General features: G+C 39.8%; 1 protein-coding gene across 1 annotated transcript; it reads right to left on the bottom strand.

The window, feature by feature from the left end:
- Nucleotides 1–377: 377 nt before the first annotated feature.
- LOC118829544 (inositol polyphosphate 5-phosphatase OCRL-like) lies at nt 378–5,892 on the bottom strand. The gene is made up of 2 exons (XM_036736524.1): nt 5,887–5,892; nt 378–2,612 (listed from the first exon to the last, which is right to left on the bottom strand). The coding sequence occupies exons 1-2, from the start codon at nt 5,890–5,892 to the stop codon at nt 378–380; spliced, it is 2,241 nt and encodes a 746-aa protein (XP_036592419.1).
- Nucleotides 5,893–17,685: the final 11,793 nt, after the last annotated feature.

Consider the following 17,685-nt stretch of genomic DNA (forward strand, 5'->3'; position numbering starts at 1 on the left):
ACTCCAGGGCTGGAATTCATCTTGGACTTTTTTTTTTTTTTGGACTGTGAATACAGATCTCTTTGCCCCACACAGATAAAGCACAAAACATCAAAACATGGGATTCTTTGGCTTGGCAACATGATGAGTCTTAAGTCCTCCGATGTACAGGATATGTTGTTAGTGTGTTGTGGATCAAGGGGTTCCTAAGAGAAGACTCACTTTCCCTAATGTACTTGTAAGGTATAGATTTTCAAAAGCTAACAGCCAAAAAGCTGGAGTGTAGATCCCTTTGGAGACAAAGAGGAATGCTCTCAAATCAGTTCTGAACATTCACAGCCTGAGATTCCTCTGTCCTGGAATTTGGAGGTGAGCATGGCAAAATGAGAGAGGAAGAGTTAGTGTTTATCACCTCCAAACAAGAAGCCCAAGAGAAACTGGACAGCACGTTGGTGATTGTTCTGTCTTGCCTTTAGATTGGGTGGAGGCTGCAGCAGAAGACTTGAGAAAAGATTGGCAAGCATATTGGCATTAATGTTGTTAGTTTCAGAGTGCCTTAAGAGTTCTCGAAGGAAAGCTATAAGGTACCAGAAAACGTTTCTGTGGCACTGTGGAAGGTGCGAAATTACCTGTTGGCTGAGTTGGAAGTCATGTGAATAGTCAATGCATCGTTGATATTGTTCATAACAGATAACAGGCTCTGGCAGAGCTTCCAGGAAGATGAGGAGTGTTTCAGCTACTGAGTGATTACTGCCAGGTACTGTCTTAAGAATGCTAGTATCCAAAGAATCAATAATTTGCCGAACTTCTTTTTGTGATCCAGGAGTCTGAAACAAATCCTTCTGGTCACAGGCATGCTTATATAAGTGGTCCACTAAGAGCCAGAGTTCCTTGGGAATTTGGAGGGGTTTTTCATTGACACTGTCCTCCAAAGGAGTCACCTCCAAGTCTATGAGTTTGGAAACAGGAACTTCTCTGATTGGTCTTCTCATTTGGCACAAAACTTCCAAGGAAGTGCCGCAACAACTACGGAGATAAGTGCCACTGATGGTCAGAAAGTAATCTTTGCCTTGATCCAAGTGAAGGATAAGAATGTCTTTAATATTATCTTCCCCTGAATTCAGGACTGGCACAGAATCTTTGCTAACATAGACACTCAAGGAAATGTCTAATGTCTCATTTGGCTCCAAGTAGCCCTCACGAGGCTTTGCTTGAAGCCATGGTTTACAGTACTGTCTGTCACCAAGCTTAGAGATGAAGGAAAAATGACAGGGAACCTGACCATTGTTGGTAATCTGGAATTTCTGCTTTTGCAGTTGCCGAAATTTCACATTTTCAAACAAAAATTCTTTCCTGCTGAGTGCTATTGAAGGGAGAGAGTAATTTTCCATTCTGTCCATGAGCTGAACACTGTCTTCGAATATGGCTTGGTATTTCCTGTCATCTACAACCTTCACTCCAATGATGAACAGTGAACTGACCGGTTTGTGGTCACTGGTTTTTAGGCCCATGTGACTCTGGTAGCGGACCTGATTAACGTTTGCCCCTCTCCAAAGGATTCGGTCACACCATGCTGGAACCCTGCACTTCCCACTGGAATCCCATCGGTCTGTTTTGCTGTCAAACTTGTATGTGGGGATAAACCTAATTTCTCCTTCTGTAAAGTCAGCAAAAGCTTTCTTGTTTGTACGCTGAATATTCAGCTGGTCTAGCTTTAAGAGCTTCTGAAGGTCATTCCTATTAATAAGCCTTTTCACTTCTTTGGCATTATATATGTAAAGCCTGTAGTTCAAATCTCCCAACCAAATGACTACATCATGTTTCATGATATTCAGGTGCCCCTGATTTGGGACAAGGAAACTCATCCGGGCACAGATGTCTTTGTAATCCTGATTCCTACCTTCGACATCCTCCACCTGGGCAGCCAGGTGGGAATTGATGATGCAAAATGTAGTGTTGTGGAACATAAATCTCACGGCAACAGCTCCTTTGTTCCCCATTTTCCCCATGAGTCCCGTTCCCACAGTGTCCGTCACGACATCCCGGATATGCATACAATGCTCTTTTCTGGCAAATACCAGCAGCATCATGCCAACCAGGCGGACTAGCTGTATTTTTTTATACTTGGACTTGAAATGCAGGGCCTGTTTCACAGATGCCAGCCACTCCTGCTCTTTGGTGGATTCCAAGTAGAAGAAGGCCTCCATGCTCAAATCCAGCTCCTGGAATCCGAGGCAGTAAATGTCTGGAGGGTCTCTATCACAATTCAGCCACAGTTTTAACCCACTGTCTGGAGACTGGCCATTCACATTCCACGTTCCAACAAAGACTCTAAACTTATGAAAGCTGACATACTCCTTTTCTCTTTTTGCTGCGATAAGCCTGATGAGCTCCTGCCGCATGTGAGGCTGGATGCTGTGTCCGACGAGCTTCCTCGTGGTGCCGGTGGCTTTGGAGGGGTCTTTGCTTTCGGTTCCTTTCTCACGTGGGAGCTCTCTTCTCATTGGACGGGCCGCGGGTGGGGAGTCATCACGAGTCTTCATCTGGTGATACGGTACGCTTCTCTTCTCCAAACTCATCGCTGTAAGATGATTTCCAAATCCGAAAATCCCTTCCTGCGCTGCAAGGCTATCCTAACGAAGGCAGTCGAATCGCTCATCAGGGATTTCAAAAAGGCCCTCCACCTTTGGGCAGTGCTTGTCTTCCTCGGCTGTGGGCGGTTCCATCTGGAGGGCTGCTTACTTCCTGGGTCACGTGTGCGAGCTCGACCAACTGACGACCTCAACTTCCAACCGCACCTCAGCGCTCGGCTCTCGGCACACGCCCCGTGCGTGCTCAGACTCTCACGAGTCTTCAGGAACTCAGGAGGCGGGGCCGAACGTGTCTAAATTCTCCCACTTCTGAGCCCTGCTTCCGAGCACTGACTACATCTCCCAGCAGGCTTTGCGTTCCAGGACTGCCTTCACTTCCCGGCGAGCACCTGGCTCAATGGACCACATATTTCAGGAGATGCTTTCCTGGCTAGACTTGAGTTGTTGCTTGGGGACAACCTGGAATTGCCAGAGAATTAGTTTTTTAAAAAATTTAATATTGACTTATTTTTCAGTTAATAAGCATTAATATTTTTCTCTCTTTAAAAATTTTTTTTATTTATATATTTCTCTTTCTCATCCCAAGTTGAAAAGAAAAATTAAAGAAAAAGAAAGACCAAAACCCTTGTAACAATTATGTGGTCAAGGAAAACAAATTCTCCATATTGGCCATGTCCAAAAAAAAAGTGTCTCATTCTGCATATTAGTTCATTAGTAGTAGTATAGTTCATCAATGGTCCTCTGGAATTGTTGGCTATTTTACTGATTAGAGGATTAATTTTGGACCTAAAAAAATAATCCATTGAAGAAAAGGGGTAGTGGGAAAGAAATAGATCACATTGGTCAGTGAATAACTGGAAGAGATAGCAGTGATCATAAATAAATTATACCAGACCAATCTTATTTTCTTTTTTGACAGCTTTACTAAATTGTAAATCAGGGGACTGAAGACCTCAGTTAAGATGCTGCTTACTACCTCTGTGACCTGGGGCAAGTCATTCAGTCTGGGCCTCATTTTCTTATCTGTAAAATGAGGAAATTGGACTAGATGGCCTCTGGTCCTTTCCAGTTCTAAATCTATGAATGATTAAAGCAATATAACCTACCTAGATTTTTAGCAAAGTGTCTCATGCTAGACAAGATGGAGAGGTATAGGCTAGTACAATTGGATGAATTCAGAGCCAGTTAAATGGTTTGACCCAAAGAATAATAATTAATGACTATATATTCCATTAGAGTGTGAACTCATTGAGAGCAGGGAATTTTTAAGGTTTTTTTTTTTTGTATCCTCAGTGTGCAGCACAATTCCTGGCACATAGAAAAACCCTTAATAAATGTTTGTTGACTGTTCAATGTATTAATTTGGAAAGTTTTCCAGGGGAGTGCCCCAGGGATCAGTCCTGTGCAATCAATGACATACACAAAGGCTGCTTATTAGATTATCAGATGATAGGAAACTAGGTCAGTTTCCCAACCCATGTAGGATCAGAGCCAGGATTGAAAAAAAGACTTTGAAAGATCTTAGCATTTAACTGAATTGAATAAGTTGAAATTTAATAGGCAGAAAAGTGAAATTATACTTGGATTTGAAAAAAAAATGAACTTTTGCCCCAATATATAGGGCTTAAAATAAATCTACACACTGTCACTCAGGACTTTTGGTTTTCTTCTGTCCGGCACAATGGGCATTATGTGCAGACTTGTGAGGCCTCCACTTGCAAATGACCCCATAGAGATGCCTGTGAGCATTGTACAGCTTCCCTGACCTCCTGGTGGCTACAGACCTTAGATTGGGCCCATCCAGGCTGCTAAAGAGAACTTCCCCTGCTCTGGATCTGCCTTCACCACCCATTTGTTCTTCTGAGACAATTTCTGGCTCTGTACCCACCTTAACTGTGGCATGGTTAGGCATCCATCTTAAGAAGAATGGCTTTTTTTGGTGCACTATAAGCTCATGCCATCCTAGGCTGCATTAAAGGAGGCATAGGGTTCCCCAATATGGAGGTCATAGTTCTGCAGTACTTTATCTTGAATATTGAAATGGAAAGAGAGCAGGATTTGGAAGCAGAAGACCCTAGCCAAAATCCAGGCTCTTTGTGACTTTGGTCAAATTACCTCTCCCATTTGGATCTCAGGTTCCCCATCAGTAAAATAAGGAGGTTGAGGAGGTTCGAGTAGATGATCTTTAAGGTGCCTTCCAATTCTAAATCTTCAAGCCTAGTGTGTTCAGCTCTAGGCATCACATTTTGGGGAGGGTAATTGAGAAGCTGTAGAGTATACAGAAGAGGGCAACCAGGATAGTGAAGGGCTTCCAGCTCAGGCTAGATGAAGATCTGTTGAAGGAACTGTGGATGATTTAGCCATTGGAGTAGGGCTTTAGTGGAGGTGCTCAGTAACAGGGGCAATAATAATAAAATGATTGATAGCCCTCATGATCAGATTGACTATATAGTGGGAAATATTGATGGTAAACTGACTCACTTCTCTCTTTTCTCTCATTGACAGCTTCTCTGTGCCCAAGGGATATGACACGGACTCTTGCGTAGCTATTTTTGATATGAGGACCTGCTCTTACCAAATTATTTGGAAGACCTCCCAATATCTACCCTCAAAAATCTTTTATGAAATTGATTAAAAGTGGTGGCTACTCTTTGCTCTATTTTTCTTTTAACCTCCCCTCACCTGAGGAAAAGTTATGATTCCAGATTCCTTTCCCAGCTCCTGGTGTTTTTTTTTGAGACCAATTGCGTTACTTCTTATCTTTTCTTTTCTCATAATAGTATTCCAGTCTGCTTTTAATACATTAAAAATATCATGTGTCCAAAGTTAAGTTAAAATAATTCAGGTCAAACCAAATATCTCTTAGCTCATGTTCTTTGACTATAACTTGAAATGAAGTGGAAAATTAATGTGCTTATCTAGTTAATTTAAACAAGTTAGGGATTTGGCCTGAACTGTACTGCCTTATAGGGCTGAGTTTTACCATGTAAATCAGAAATTATGCAACATGCATGTTTAACAGATATTCTTTCATTGTTCTCCCTATTCCATTAATTATAGTAACCTAGTTTGTACTTACAAAATTAGAGATTTAAGTGAGTTTGTATATGTATGTATGTATGTATATATATGTATATATATATACATACACACATACAGTTATCCCTTCCACATCATGATTTTCCCATTGCAGTTTTGATGTATTATGGATTTGCATAAGAAATTAAACGGGAATTTTTTGGGAGTTTTGTGGAAGCCTCAGATGACATGTGAAGGCCAGCAGATGACACAAAAAATATTTTTACTTAACACTGACCTGCATATAGCCTATGACCAAATACTTAACCAAAATTTTATGATAAGGTACTGTAAACATCTCATAAAAGAAAAATAAAAATTGAGACTTCTTCTCTGATATGAATGGAGGGCTAAAAAATTTTATATGGATTTTCCAGATCATGGGGGTGCTGTGCCCACCACACAGAAGGGATAACTTATATTTAAATATATATACATATACACATAAATACATATATTCTCTCTATATACATCATTTAAGAAGTAATGTGGTACAATGTATGGGATAGACCTGAGTTCAGTTGTAATTTCTGATATTTACTCTCTGTCTGACGTTAGGCAAATTACGTAGTGTTCTTGACAGCTTTCTAAGACTATAAATTGCAGAGAAAGTGCAGACCTGCATTCATAGGGGTAGTTTCCTCATTGGGGGTTTCCTTATATTAATGAAATCATAGGTCTAGTAACTAGCCATATATGTATATACTTGTGCATACACATATTCATCATATATGTAACATAAATATGTGTATATATTTGTGTCATATATGTGAATATATGTGTATATGTAGTGTACATATATGTATGTATATATGTATATATATGTATATATATGTAGTGTATATATATGGAGAGAGACAGAGAGAACCCTTTAAGAGAAACAAACAACTCCTAAATAATTATCAGGTAAAACCTTGGCTCAGTGCTTAAGTGAGAAGTTAATTTTTTTTCTTGTCACTTCTCAATCCCACCTCATCTTTATGGTTAAAAACCCTTCAGGAAATAATTAAGATAGAAACACTTCAGAAAATATGTTAATTTTAAGGCAGATTTGGATGAGAAAAAAGTTGGTGATTTGAATAGGAATATTGTTGCATGTCCTAATCATTTCTCTCTAAGCTTTTCCATAATGTTCAAAGTTATGCAGCTATTCTGTTGGCTTAGTGTCAATGTCATTTGATCTCTTAAACTAGATGAACTCCAACATCTTTTCTAGTTCTCACATGCTTTGAAAAATGAGGTATCAAATAAACATAGACAGATTGAAGAACTTAATGGACAATAGAAGGAAAGACATAATAAAAACTTAGAAGTAGTATAAAAGCTTTGAATGAAGAGCTCTGACTTTTTTTGACACCAGACTTTGGATCTTTTTAAGTGTCTGTGATCTTATCAATATAGGTACTTCCTGGGCCAAAGCAGTTCTGAGCTCTTCCAAACTTTCATTTTTGAGATTCTTGTCCATATCTTTTAATCAGTCTCCCATGGAGGATTTACTCAACACATGAATGTCCTATCTCTGGTCTTCTGGCCTTATTTACTTTAAGAGTGGGAATATGGTTGTGATCTAGTTTCTCCAGTGGATCATTAATTCCTCTGTTGTTGGACACTAATATTAAGATTGCACATTGAAAGTATAATTTAATTAACCAAAAGTTAAGTTAATGTAGACAGTCTAAGAATGGTTTGGTTCTTCTGCCTCCTTTGTTGCTACTCTACCATCTTCATTGCAGAAACAGAGACTGCTCAGGATGGAGTCCTGGTTTGTATTTTTGTCGTCTTCAATAGTTATTGTGACCAAAATATTCATCAAATTACTGGTTATGACTTCTTTCCAAGGTTACAAGTTACCCCTTAGATACAAAGGCATTGAATCACAGAATTTCGGAATTCAGTGAGACTTCAGAAGCCATTTAGGCCAATCCATTAATGTAGAAGAATCCCTTCTGGCCATCTTGCCTTTGATGGAAGGCCTCCAGTGAGGGAGAAACAACTGCCCGTTCCATTTTTGGATATTTCTAATTGGGAGGACTTTTTTCCATATATGAAGCCTCTATTTGCCTTAATGAATTTTACTCATCATCCCCTTTATAAGCTTTACACTTGAGCCCATTTGGAATGTTCGCCCTTTCAGAAGGAAATCCTTGACCTGGGTTCAAATTCGGCCTCAGACACTTGACATACTTACTAGCTGTGTGACCTTGGGTAAGTCACTTAACCCCAATTGCCCTGCCATGCCCCCACCAAAATTAAGAAAAAGAAGGGAATCCTTTGTTTTTCAGCCTCTTTGTTTTCATGTTCACACTGTTCCCGATATTTGGAATATACCTCATCTTGACTCCAAACCTCTGTCTGAGGAAATCCTACCCAACCTCTAGACAAAGTTTAAATTTAACCTCCCCCATGAAGCTTTACAGGGCTGCTTCCCCACTTTAGGTAATTCTTTCCTCCTCAGATCTCACATAACACTTTGCAACAAGTGTGTAAGTGGAGAATATAACTTTGCATTAAACACTGGTGGTTTATATCCTAGTCTTATCTCCTGTCTTATACTGTAAGCTCTTTGAGGGTAAGGACTGTGTCTAATTCATCTTTATATCTCTCTCAGTACTTAGCACAAGACTTGTATATGATAGGTACTTAATAAATATTATTTGAATGTGGTGGTGGAGCCAATGTAAATACTATGAGTTTAATCATTTTTGAAAGCCTTCATCTGTATCTTCTTATCAAAAACAATCAAATAATTGAAAACCAAGACAACCTTTTGCTGTATTATGTGAACCATTTGTGTTAAAACCCAGGCCCATAGCTAATGGTCTTTGTAAATACCATTGCCAGACACCTTTGTTTCAGAAATGCCAGGAACCCTTTCAACTGAGCTGTGGAAACACAGTGTACCAGACTACTGTCACTATGCCAATTTCAACATGTGAACCTTCAGTTTGTAAGTATTACTATGAAGACCAAGTACATGTATGCCTTACTGTATATTCAGTTATTCTCCCATATGAGTTTTCTTACAGGAGTTCTTTAAGTACATTAGTTTCTTGACATTGGAAACTTACAAAAATAATCAATGGCCTAAAACCTCAAGTTTTAGGTTTATTTGGAGCATGTTTATTTTGACTGGGTTCAATCTTACATATTCTTTTGGATCTGCTAATCAGTGGAAAGTCAATATAAGGACCTAAGCAGAAGAGTGTAAAGATGGAAATGTTTGGCAGGAATGTGCTAGATGATGGAGGGTAGAGAACTCCAAAGTACAGAAACTAGCTTGAAGGCTATTAGGATAATTCAGCCATGATGTCATCAAGTCAATCAGTCAACAACCTAATTTTTCTTATTCTGATATGTTGCATGGCTTCTGCGTGGATGAAAGCTCCCCCTAAAGGCCTTCCCTTCCAGCTGGTCAATGTATATTATAAGTTGTGGTTTTTCACATTTTCCTCCCACCCTCCTCTCCCTTTTCTCTTTTATCTCTTCCTAGCTCCCTCATTGCTTCTCTTCTTCCCTCTCTCTTTTTCTCTCTCATCAGGAATTCAAACCCACACAACAAGAATGGTCCATGGGACACTAAGAAACAACATATATACTCTTCTAGCCTGTCTTCCTGGAAATATTTTCTTTGCAAGGCACACTGGTTTCTATTTCTGAGACTTTTGGGGAAGTGTAGTCATGACTTTGTAACAAGATTGTTTAGTCTGGTTTAATACTCCACATTACACAGATGAATAAACCTAGGCCCAGGGAGTTGAATGGCTTTCCTAAAGTCACTCAAATAATTAATGGCAGAGTTTGGATTAGAACCATGGTTTCCTGACACACAGTTATGTGATCTTTTCACTTTCCTTTCTCCTCCCACCATTGTTTGCATAACTCAAAACGGAGTTTTAACCCATAACATAGGAATAGTTCAATGGGACATTAGGAAAATTGTATTTATTGTTTTAGGTCACCTTCCTGGAGGCATTTTCTTCCAGGAGCTGTCTCAGTGCACCCACAAGCTAAGAAGTAACATTCTCACACCAGCTTTATCATGAGATTATTCATGCAGTGCCCAGTGAAACTGTTAATTCCAACTCCTCTAATTTAGAAAGGCAACCAAACCCACTATTCGAAAGGGTCCTGGACTGGTAGCGAGGTGACCATAGTTCTTGTCTTAAATCTGCCATTAACTAGCTAGGTGTGTTTGGACAAGCTGTTTCAACTCAGTGCCTCAGTTTCTCCACATGTATGAAGTGTGGTTATAATTAGACTAGGGGCTCTTAAATTTTTTTGTGTTATGGACCCCTTTAGCAATCATGTGAAACATCTGGATCCCTTCTCAGAATACTATTTGTAAGCACATAAAATAAAATACCTAGGATTATAAAGGAAATCAATTATATTGAAATATATTTATAAAATATTAAAAAATTTGTGGACACTCCCTGAAATTTGTCCATAGACTTCTTGGGACGCAAGGTTAAGTTAAGAACCTCTGGGCTAGAAAACCTTGTTACCAAAAGTAAGTCTCTGTGGCTCATTGTTTAGGTTTTTGGTGGTTTAGAATAAATGTAAATAGCAATTGTTTTCTGTTCTGGCCAGAAATTCTGAGGGTTTCCCCATCCTAGACTGATATCTTTGCGATGGTAAATTGAGTCATCTTTTGTTTTAGCTCTTATCCAGCCCTCAGTTATTGAATGGGCATGGCCTCACACAAACAGAGACCTGTGAAAGACCTCAATTTAGAAAGACCAAGGTTACCCACTACATCTTGGGTCATTGCCACGAACGAGTCAAGACATTGCCCTCATGATGTCATTGGCCCTGAAGAATGAACAGCAATGGCATATGCTTTCTAAGAGTTCTGCAAACTTATAGACCTTTATAAACATCCAACCACCCACACTTACAAATGCCCTTTGGAAAAAGGACTTTAACTGTTGGAGCATGTAGAATTATATGTATGGACTAGCTGCAAAACAACCACTCAAATAATTATTAATCAGAAATGGTGGATTAGTGTAATCAGATGACTTTGAAGGAAAAACTTAACTTTAATAGCTTTTAAAAGTAATTCACGCGCCATGGTCACTTGGAGAATTCATATAGTATAGAAGGGAATTGGCTGAGAGGCAAGAAAAAAATATGCAGAAGTGGAGACTTCAACTTACAAGGAAAATACCTCCAGGAAAATAAACTAGAACAGCAAAGATACCTTTCTTGGTGTGCTATTGGACCATTTTTGTCCACTTTTTTGGTTTGGGTTGGAACTCCTATTGAGACAGAAAGGAGGGAAGGAGTTATGAAGGGAGGAGGGGGGGTGTATCAACAATCCAGCTAGCAGTTTCTGTGGGGGTGTAAGATCCACCAACAACCAGCACCCAGAAAGCTGCCAACACAGGTCCTTTCGATCTGCTTTACTTAAGGAAAGCAACGTTAAGGGGTTAGCAATCTTACTTTAATCCAGCATACAAATAACATCCACCTAGTTCAGGGGAAAAGACCAGCACCCTGAATTACAGACCAAATACAATTCGTAGTTTTCAACATCTGGGTGTACAGGTGGGGTGCTCATTAGAACGGCTGACCCAGAGTCACATACCACTCCTGCTGTGGCTCAGAGCTCTAAGTGAGAACGAGAACACTAACCTTTGTGCCTATATATCCTGACCTCACCCAGGCTGGGCATGGAGAAGTTCCCTACCCCCAATATCACATCAGATACAAATCAATGGCTCCCAATTGTCTCAGTGTTGAGAAACACAAAAACATCCCATTTTATTTGCCCCATTCTAACAAAGGCCAGAATCATTAAAGGTCAACAGCAAAAAGTCCCTCCTTAATTACTATTGGGGGGGGGGAAAGTGGGGTGGGGAAAGAGAGAGTGAGAGAGAGAGACAGAGAGAGAGAGAGAAAGAGAGAGAGAGAGAGAGAGACTTCCACAAACATCCTCCTAAACCAGCCAGCAGGGAGAAGAAGCTCCCTCAGAGCCTTGCCTTTGTTTTTCAGTTTTATATTTTCCTCTAAACTGCAATGCACATAGATTTTATTGGCACTTTTGCTTTCCCAGGCAAAGATGTGTTTGTTGGTCTTTGTTTTAATTTTTTTTTATCCTCAGCCCAGCCATCTGGGCTGGCAAATATTCCCGTAGCTTGGTGCAGTAGATCGAGTGCCAGGCATGGAGTCAGAGATTTATCTTCCTGAATTCAAATGTGACCTCAGACACTTACTAGTTGTGTAACCCTGGGCAAGTCATTTAACTCTGTTTGCCTTAGTTCCTCATCTGTAAAATGAACTGGAGAAGGAAATAGCTAAACCACTCCTGGGGTCACAAAAAATTGGACATGACTGAAAAACAACTTAATAACAAAACCGTAATTCTTTTGTTTCAATTTCCTAGACAAATGCAATGACTTATTTCTTAGCTCCTGCCTTTGTTTTCAGATATGCAAACAGATTAATGTTTATGTGCCAAATAGCATTCCCAAAAGTATACTTGTTATTGCCTATCTGATAAATTGTAGACTCTCACAGTGGATTTTCTTGCTTCTGCAGAAACAAGGTATCAACTGTTTAAGGATTATGATTCAGTGTGGAGGGAGTAAGAGGGAAACCTGCTGCATACTCTGCTGTTAGTTAGCTTGTTAAGTACCGTACTGACTGACCTTGTTATAATTTTGCTCAATCTAGTTTCTCTTAACCTTTTTTTTTTATTCTGAGTAAAATTTTGTCCTAGAGCTGTTAACTCTATAGTTATCTTATGATACTGGGCCTCGTCATCCAGCGTTCGTACTGTTAACAAAGTTATTTAACAATCAGATCACTGAAGTCAAGATGGGACAATGATGGGGGCTTTAGAGAAGTCCTGCCACCATCTTTAGGAGGCTACTTCTCCAATGATTCCCACTGTTTCTAGGTATCTATAATCATATCAGTAATCACATGAAGTCCTAAGTGCCATCGTTTGGTGTTATGGAAACAACATTGGATTTTGGGTAAGGGGCACTGAGTTTGAATCCTGGCTCTAACTGCTTCTGTGACTTTGGGCAAGCCTCTGGGTCTCAGTTCCCTCATTTGCAAAATGAGAGTGTAGAAGCAAATGAACTTCCAAAATTCCTTCCAGCTCTAAGTCTATGATTCTATGACCCCAATATACTCTCCATGGGTTTTCAAGGAGACACTGTGCTGACAATATCCAAGATGCCTTTGAGATCTGACATGCTGATTCCTTTATCTAGATACTTGCTACTGTTTGGAAAGAGGGCTGAAATTTACTTTGATTTTCTATGAAAAAAGGATGTTCTGACCCAATGAGTAATATAAATGTGATCAGAAAACAGAATGTTTAAGCTATTCAGAGGAATACTTTTTGAGCCTTTAGAAGCACTTTATTAAGGGCCTACTGTATACAAAAGACTGTGCTAGGCAATAGGAATACAATACAGCCTAGTGCTAGGTACCAGGATGCAATATCAAACTTGTTCTCACAAAACTTACATTACAGTTAGTGAGGGAAGCCTCAAAGAACTGTGATACAAAAGAGAATAAGATAGTTGCGAAAAGAGCTCTAGGTAAAAATGCTATTAGAAACTTGAGAAGGGGGGGGGCAGCTGCAGTGAATAGAGCACCAGCCCTGGAGTCAGGAGGACCTGGGTTCAAATCCAGCCTCAGACACTTGACGCACTTACTAGCTGTTTGACCTTGGGCAAGTCACTTAACCCCAATGGCTCTGCCTTCCCCCCTCCAAAAAAAAAAGAAACTTGAGAAAGGAGATAAATCACTAAGCTTGGGGAGAGAGATCAAAAGAGGAGAAATAATAATATGAACGACTTCATGGAGCAGGAGGCGACACCTGAATTAGACCTTAAAGGAAGACAGTTCTGTCAGCAGATGGAGATACGGCCTTCAAGGAGCATATTTCAGATATGGTGGAGAGCATGAGTAAAGCCAAGTAGATGCCAGGGGGCAGCACTGAGACAGTAAAAGAAGGAAATAAGCACTTATTAAGCCCCTACTATGTTCCAGGGACGGTGCTAAGTGCTATTTTTTTTTAAATAACAAATATTAGCTCATCTGATTTTCACAATTCTTATTATTTCCCTTGTACAGTTGAAGGAACTGAGGCAGACAGAAGTCAAATGACTTACCTAAGGTCATACAGCTAGTAAGTATCTGAGGCCAAATTTGAACTCAAGCCTTCTCGATTCTCTGTGTATTGTACCGCCTACCTGCCACTACAGGGCAGAGAACAGTAAAGGGATATAATTAATCAGTGGGAATAAGAAACATGTATTGCAGCCAGATATGGGGAAGGCATACATGATGGAATTAGAAGTTTATACTTTTTTTGAGTAAGTAGTAGGGGAATCAGAGAAGGCTTTGAGTGAAGGGGTAAGGATGAGACCAGAGCACTGCTTACAAGATTACTCAGTGATGTAAATGACGGATTGGAAGAGAGAGGCCGGGGGCAGGAAGACCGGTGAAGAGCCTATTACAATATTCTGAACTAGAAGAGAGATGGGCCAGAACTACAGAGGTGTCAGTAGGATTTGAGAGGGCTGGGGAAGAATACAAGAGATACTGCAGAAGAAAAATCGATAAGCCTTGAAAAGTTATCATATGAGTAGGGTGAGGAAAAGGGAGGCATCAAAGACGGATGTAGTTTTGGCCCTTTGCCCTCCTCTGAGGCTCAAATCGCCTAGTCATAGTTAAGAGTCCTTGAAGGGAGTTGAACTTTTTACACTCCATGTTTCACAATAAAAAACTAGTGCCTGACAAAGGCAGTGTGAACGATATCACATATTCTTCTCCCTCCCCACCTCTCACACAGTTCTTGATTAATTTTGTAACCTCTGTCTCTTCCATGAAAGGTACAGTGTGGTAGGTACGCAAGTGACTGATCAGTCCTGTTCTTGGGTAACATTTCTGTATCATGGTTCTGGTTTCACCTGAAATTATCTTTCACATTTGTGTGTTTAGGTTGTCTCGAGCTCAGTGAAAATAGGAAATTATGAATTACTAAAAACTGTACATGTCTTGGAAAGCACATAACTTGTCACAAGTAAGGTGTGAGGAACCAGAAATATTCCCAGTGTATTCCTGAATTAAAAATCTGCATTATTTTAATAATAATGCACAAATTCCAAGAATCTTTTCTCAGCAAAATGGGCCTATAATATTAATTCTTGAGTAACCATATTTGGGGATTATCTATGTTGAATATTTAATTCCAGGATGGTTTCCCCCTGGACAGCCAGTGCATATCATTCGTGATGTCTTTCCTGCCACCTCCCCCACACATTGAAAAGGCGAGAAATGTGATATTAATTACACACGTGAAATCATGCAAAATACATCTTCATATTAGCCATGTTGCAGACAAAAAAGCAATAAAAGAAAGAAAGTGAAAAATTACGTTTCAATCTGTATTCAGATTCCATTAGTTCTCTCTCTGGAGGTGGATAGCATTTTTCAACATAAGTCCTTTGGAATTCTCTTGGATCATTGTATTGATCAGAATAGCTGTCATTCGTAGTTGATCATTGTACAATATTGCTGTTACTCTGTACAATATTCTCCTGGTTCTGTTCATTTCATTCTGCATTGGTTCAGATAATTCTTCCCAGGATTTTATGAAACCATCCAAGTTGTTCTCCAGATTGATTGGATCAGTTCATAACTCCACCAACAATGCATTAATGTCCCAATTTTTCTACATCCCCTCCAACATTTGCCATTTTCCTTTTCTGACATGTTAGCCAACCTAATAGGTATAAGGTGGTACCTCAGGGTTGTTTTAATTTGTATTTCTTTAATCAATTATAATTTATTTTTAAGTACTATTATCCCATTAGAATTTTGTAGTGTGGAATATTACTAGAAGTCAATTTGGTCAGAATTTGTAAGTCTTTTCTTCACTCCAAGATATTTGGTTATATAATATTTTTGTGGTAAGAATTTATGTGTGACAATAATTTGGACTGGACACGTGATTTCATTGGCATAGGGAACACCTGGAGAGCTAACGCCCTCTACCATCGCAGATCAGAAAATGTTTCATAATTTATGGTCTTAAAGAGTTGCCTGGGGGCACTGCAGGGTTGAGTGACAGTTGACATACCAGAGACAGGACTTGAACTCAGATCTTCTTGACTCAGAAACTGGCTCATATCTACTATGTCAGGCTGTCTCTCCTGTGATAATAATAAAATAATAGTAATGGTAAGAATATCTCCTTATATTTGTTTCTTATTATTGTTTCATTTTAAAATCTTATAATTGTATAGAATTTGACCATTTTCAAAGCCCAGTCATAACCTCAGTTAAGCCTCCTAGCAGCCCTGTGAAAATTGAGGAGAGAGAGCAGAGGACAGCACGGAATTATAGAGTTAGAAGGAATCTCAGAGATCACATAGCTCAACACTACCCAAACTGTTAAGCCTGAGGGCAATATTCCCCTCAAATGATTCTCCCAAAGCCTCCCTTTCCAGGGATGGAGAACTCAGTGTTTCTAAAGGTAGCCCTTTACATTTTGGAACAGCTTAAATTGTTAGCGAGTTTTTTCTTACGTTGAATTGAAATCTGCCTTCCTGTAACTGCGATGGGTCGGTCCTACTTTTTCCATTCTAGGCCAAGGAGAATTCAACTCAATTCAACGAGCATTTATTAAGCACTTACTATATACAAGGCAGTCTTCTTGAATCAGTATGATCCTCCTTCCACATGATGTTGCTTTAAATATTTGAAAACAGAGAATCACAGAACCCAATTCCAGTCATGTCCTTCTACATTCTTTTCTCCAGGCTCTTCTCTATGCCAAATTCCTTCAATCCACCTTTAGATTGGATTGAATTGTAGCAGGGAAACCATTCACTGAAAATATTTCTCCCACAATACCTTGGTGTCTTCTGCTTCCCAGTTGGCTAGGCTTGTGTGTATGGGTGAAGCGGTTTGTCACCACTAGATTGTTGCTTAGTTTCTCCTTATCTCTTTCCAGAGACAAGAAGTCTCTGCACACTAGCTCCAAAGGCTTCTTGCTGGTCATTGAGGAGGTAGATCAAATCAGTAGCACTTGTCCTTCTTATATATGTCCACTGTCATTTAGTCCACCTAAAATACCACCTCATTTAGTCTATCCTGATATACCATGGGCTCAAAACCTTTCTTTGTATTTGCAGGGCTGAGTACAGTGCCTGGCACATTGTAAATACTTAATAAATGCTAGTTGCCTGGATTTGACTTCACCATCCTGGCTGCCCACCTTTGGATTCTTGACAATTTATTAAACAACCAATAAATATTTATCAATAGCCTGGTTTCTCTACCAGGAACCACAGTTGCAAATACAGTAAATAAAACAATCCCTACTTATAAGGAGCCTACATTCTAACAGTGAGAGACAGCAAGTACATATAAATGTGCACATATAAAATTAAGTACATACAGAATAAAGAGAATAAATAAATATAAAAACAAAGTCGTGAAATACAAGGTAGTTAGGAAGGAAAGGCACTAGCATTTGGTGGGGGGATCAGGAAGGGCTTTGTGTAGATTAGATAGAGCTTGAGTTGTGCCTTGAGGGAGGGATTCTACGAGACACAGGTGAAGAAGTGCATTCCAGGCATGGGGACAATCAGTGTGAAGGGCATGGAACTGGATGATGGAATGTAATAGGGAAACAAGAGAGAGAGGGGGAATTCAACTGGATTGCAAAATGCAGGAGGGAGAGTAACATCCAATGTGGCTGGGAAGATGGGTTGGAGCAAGTTGGTGAAGAGCTTTAAAAGTCAACCAGAGGAGGTTCCCTTTTATTCCAGAGGCAATATGGAGCCCCTATGGTTTATTGAGCGTGGAAGTGACATGGTCTTTGCCTAAGGCAAAGACTTTGGCGGCAGGATGTAAGATGGACTGTGGCTCCTAGAACTGGACCCTTTATTCTAGATGTGCTCTTCCCAGACCAGAGGATGGTGGAACTCTTTACTTCTCTCTTTCTGGATGCTTTTTTTCTCAATGCAGCCTGAAGTTGCATCAGCCTGTTTTGGCTATATTA

The sequence above is a fragment of the Trichosurus vulpecula genome, chromosome 8 (genome assembly GCF_011100635.1).
Source record: "Trichosurus vulpecula isolate mTriVul1 chromosome 8, mTriVul1.pri, whole genome shotgun sequence".
Classification (NCBI taxonomy): domain Eukaryota; kingdom Metazoa; phylum Chordata; class Mammalia; order Diprotodontia; family Phalangeridae; genus Trichosurus; species Trichosurus vulpecula.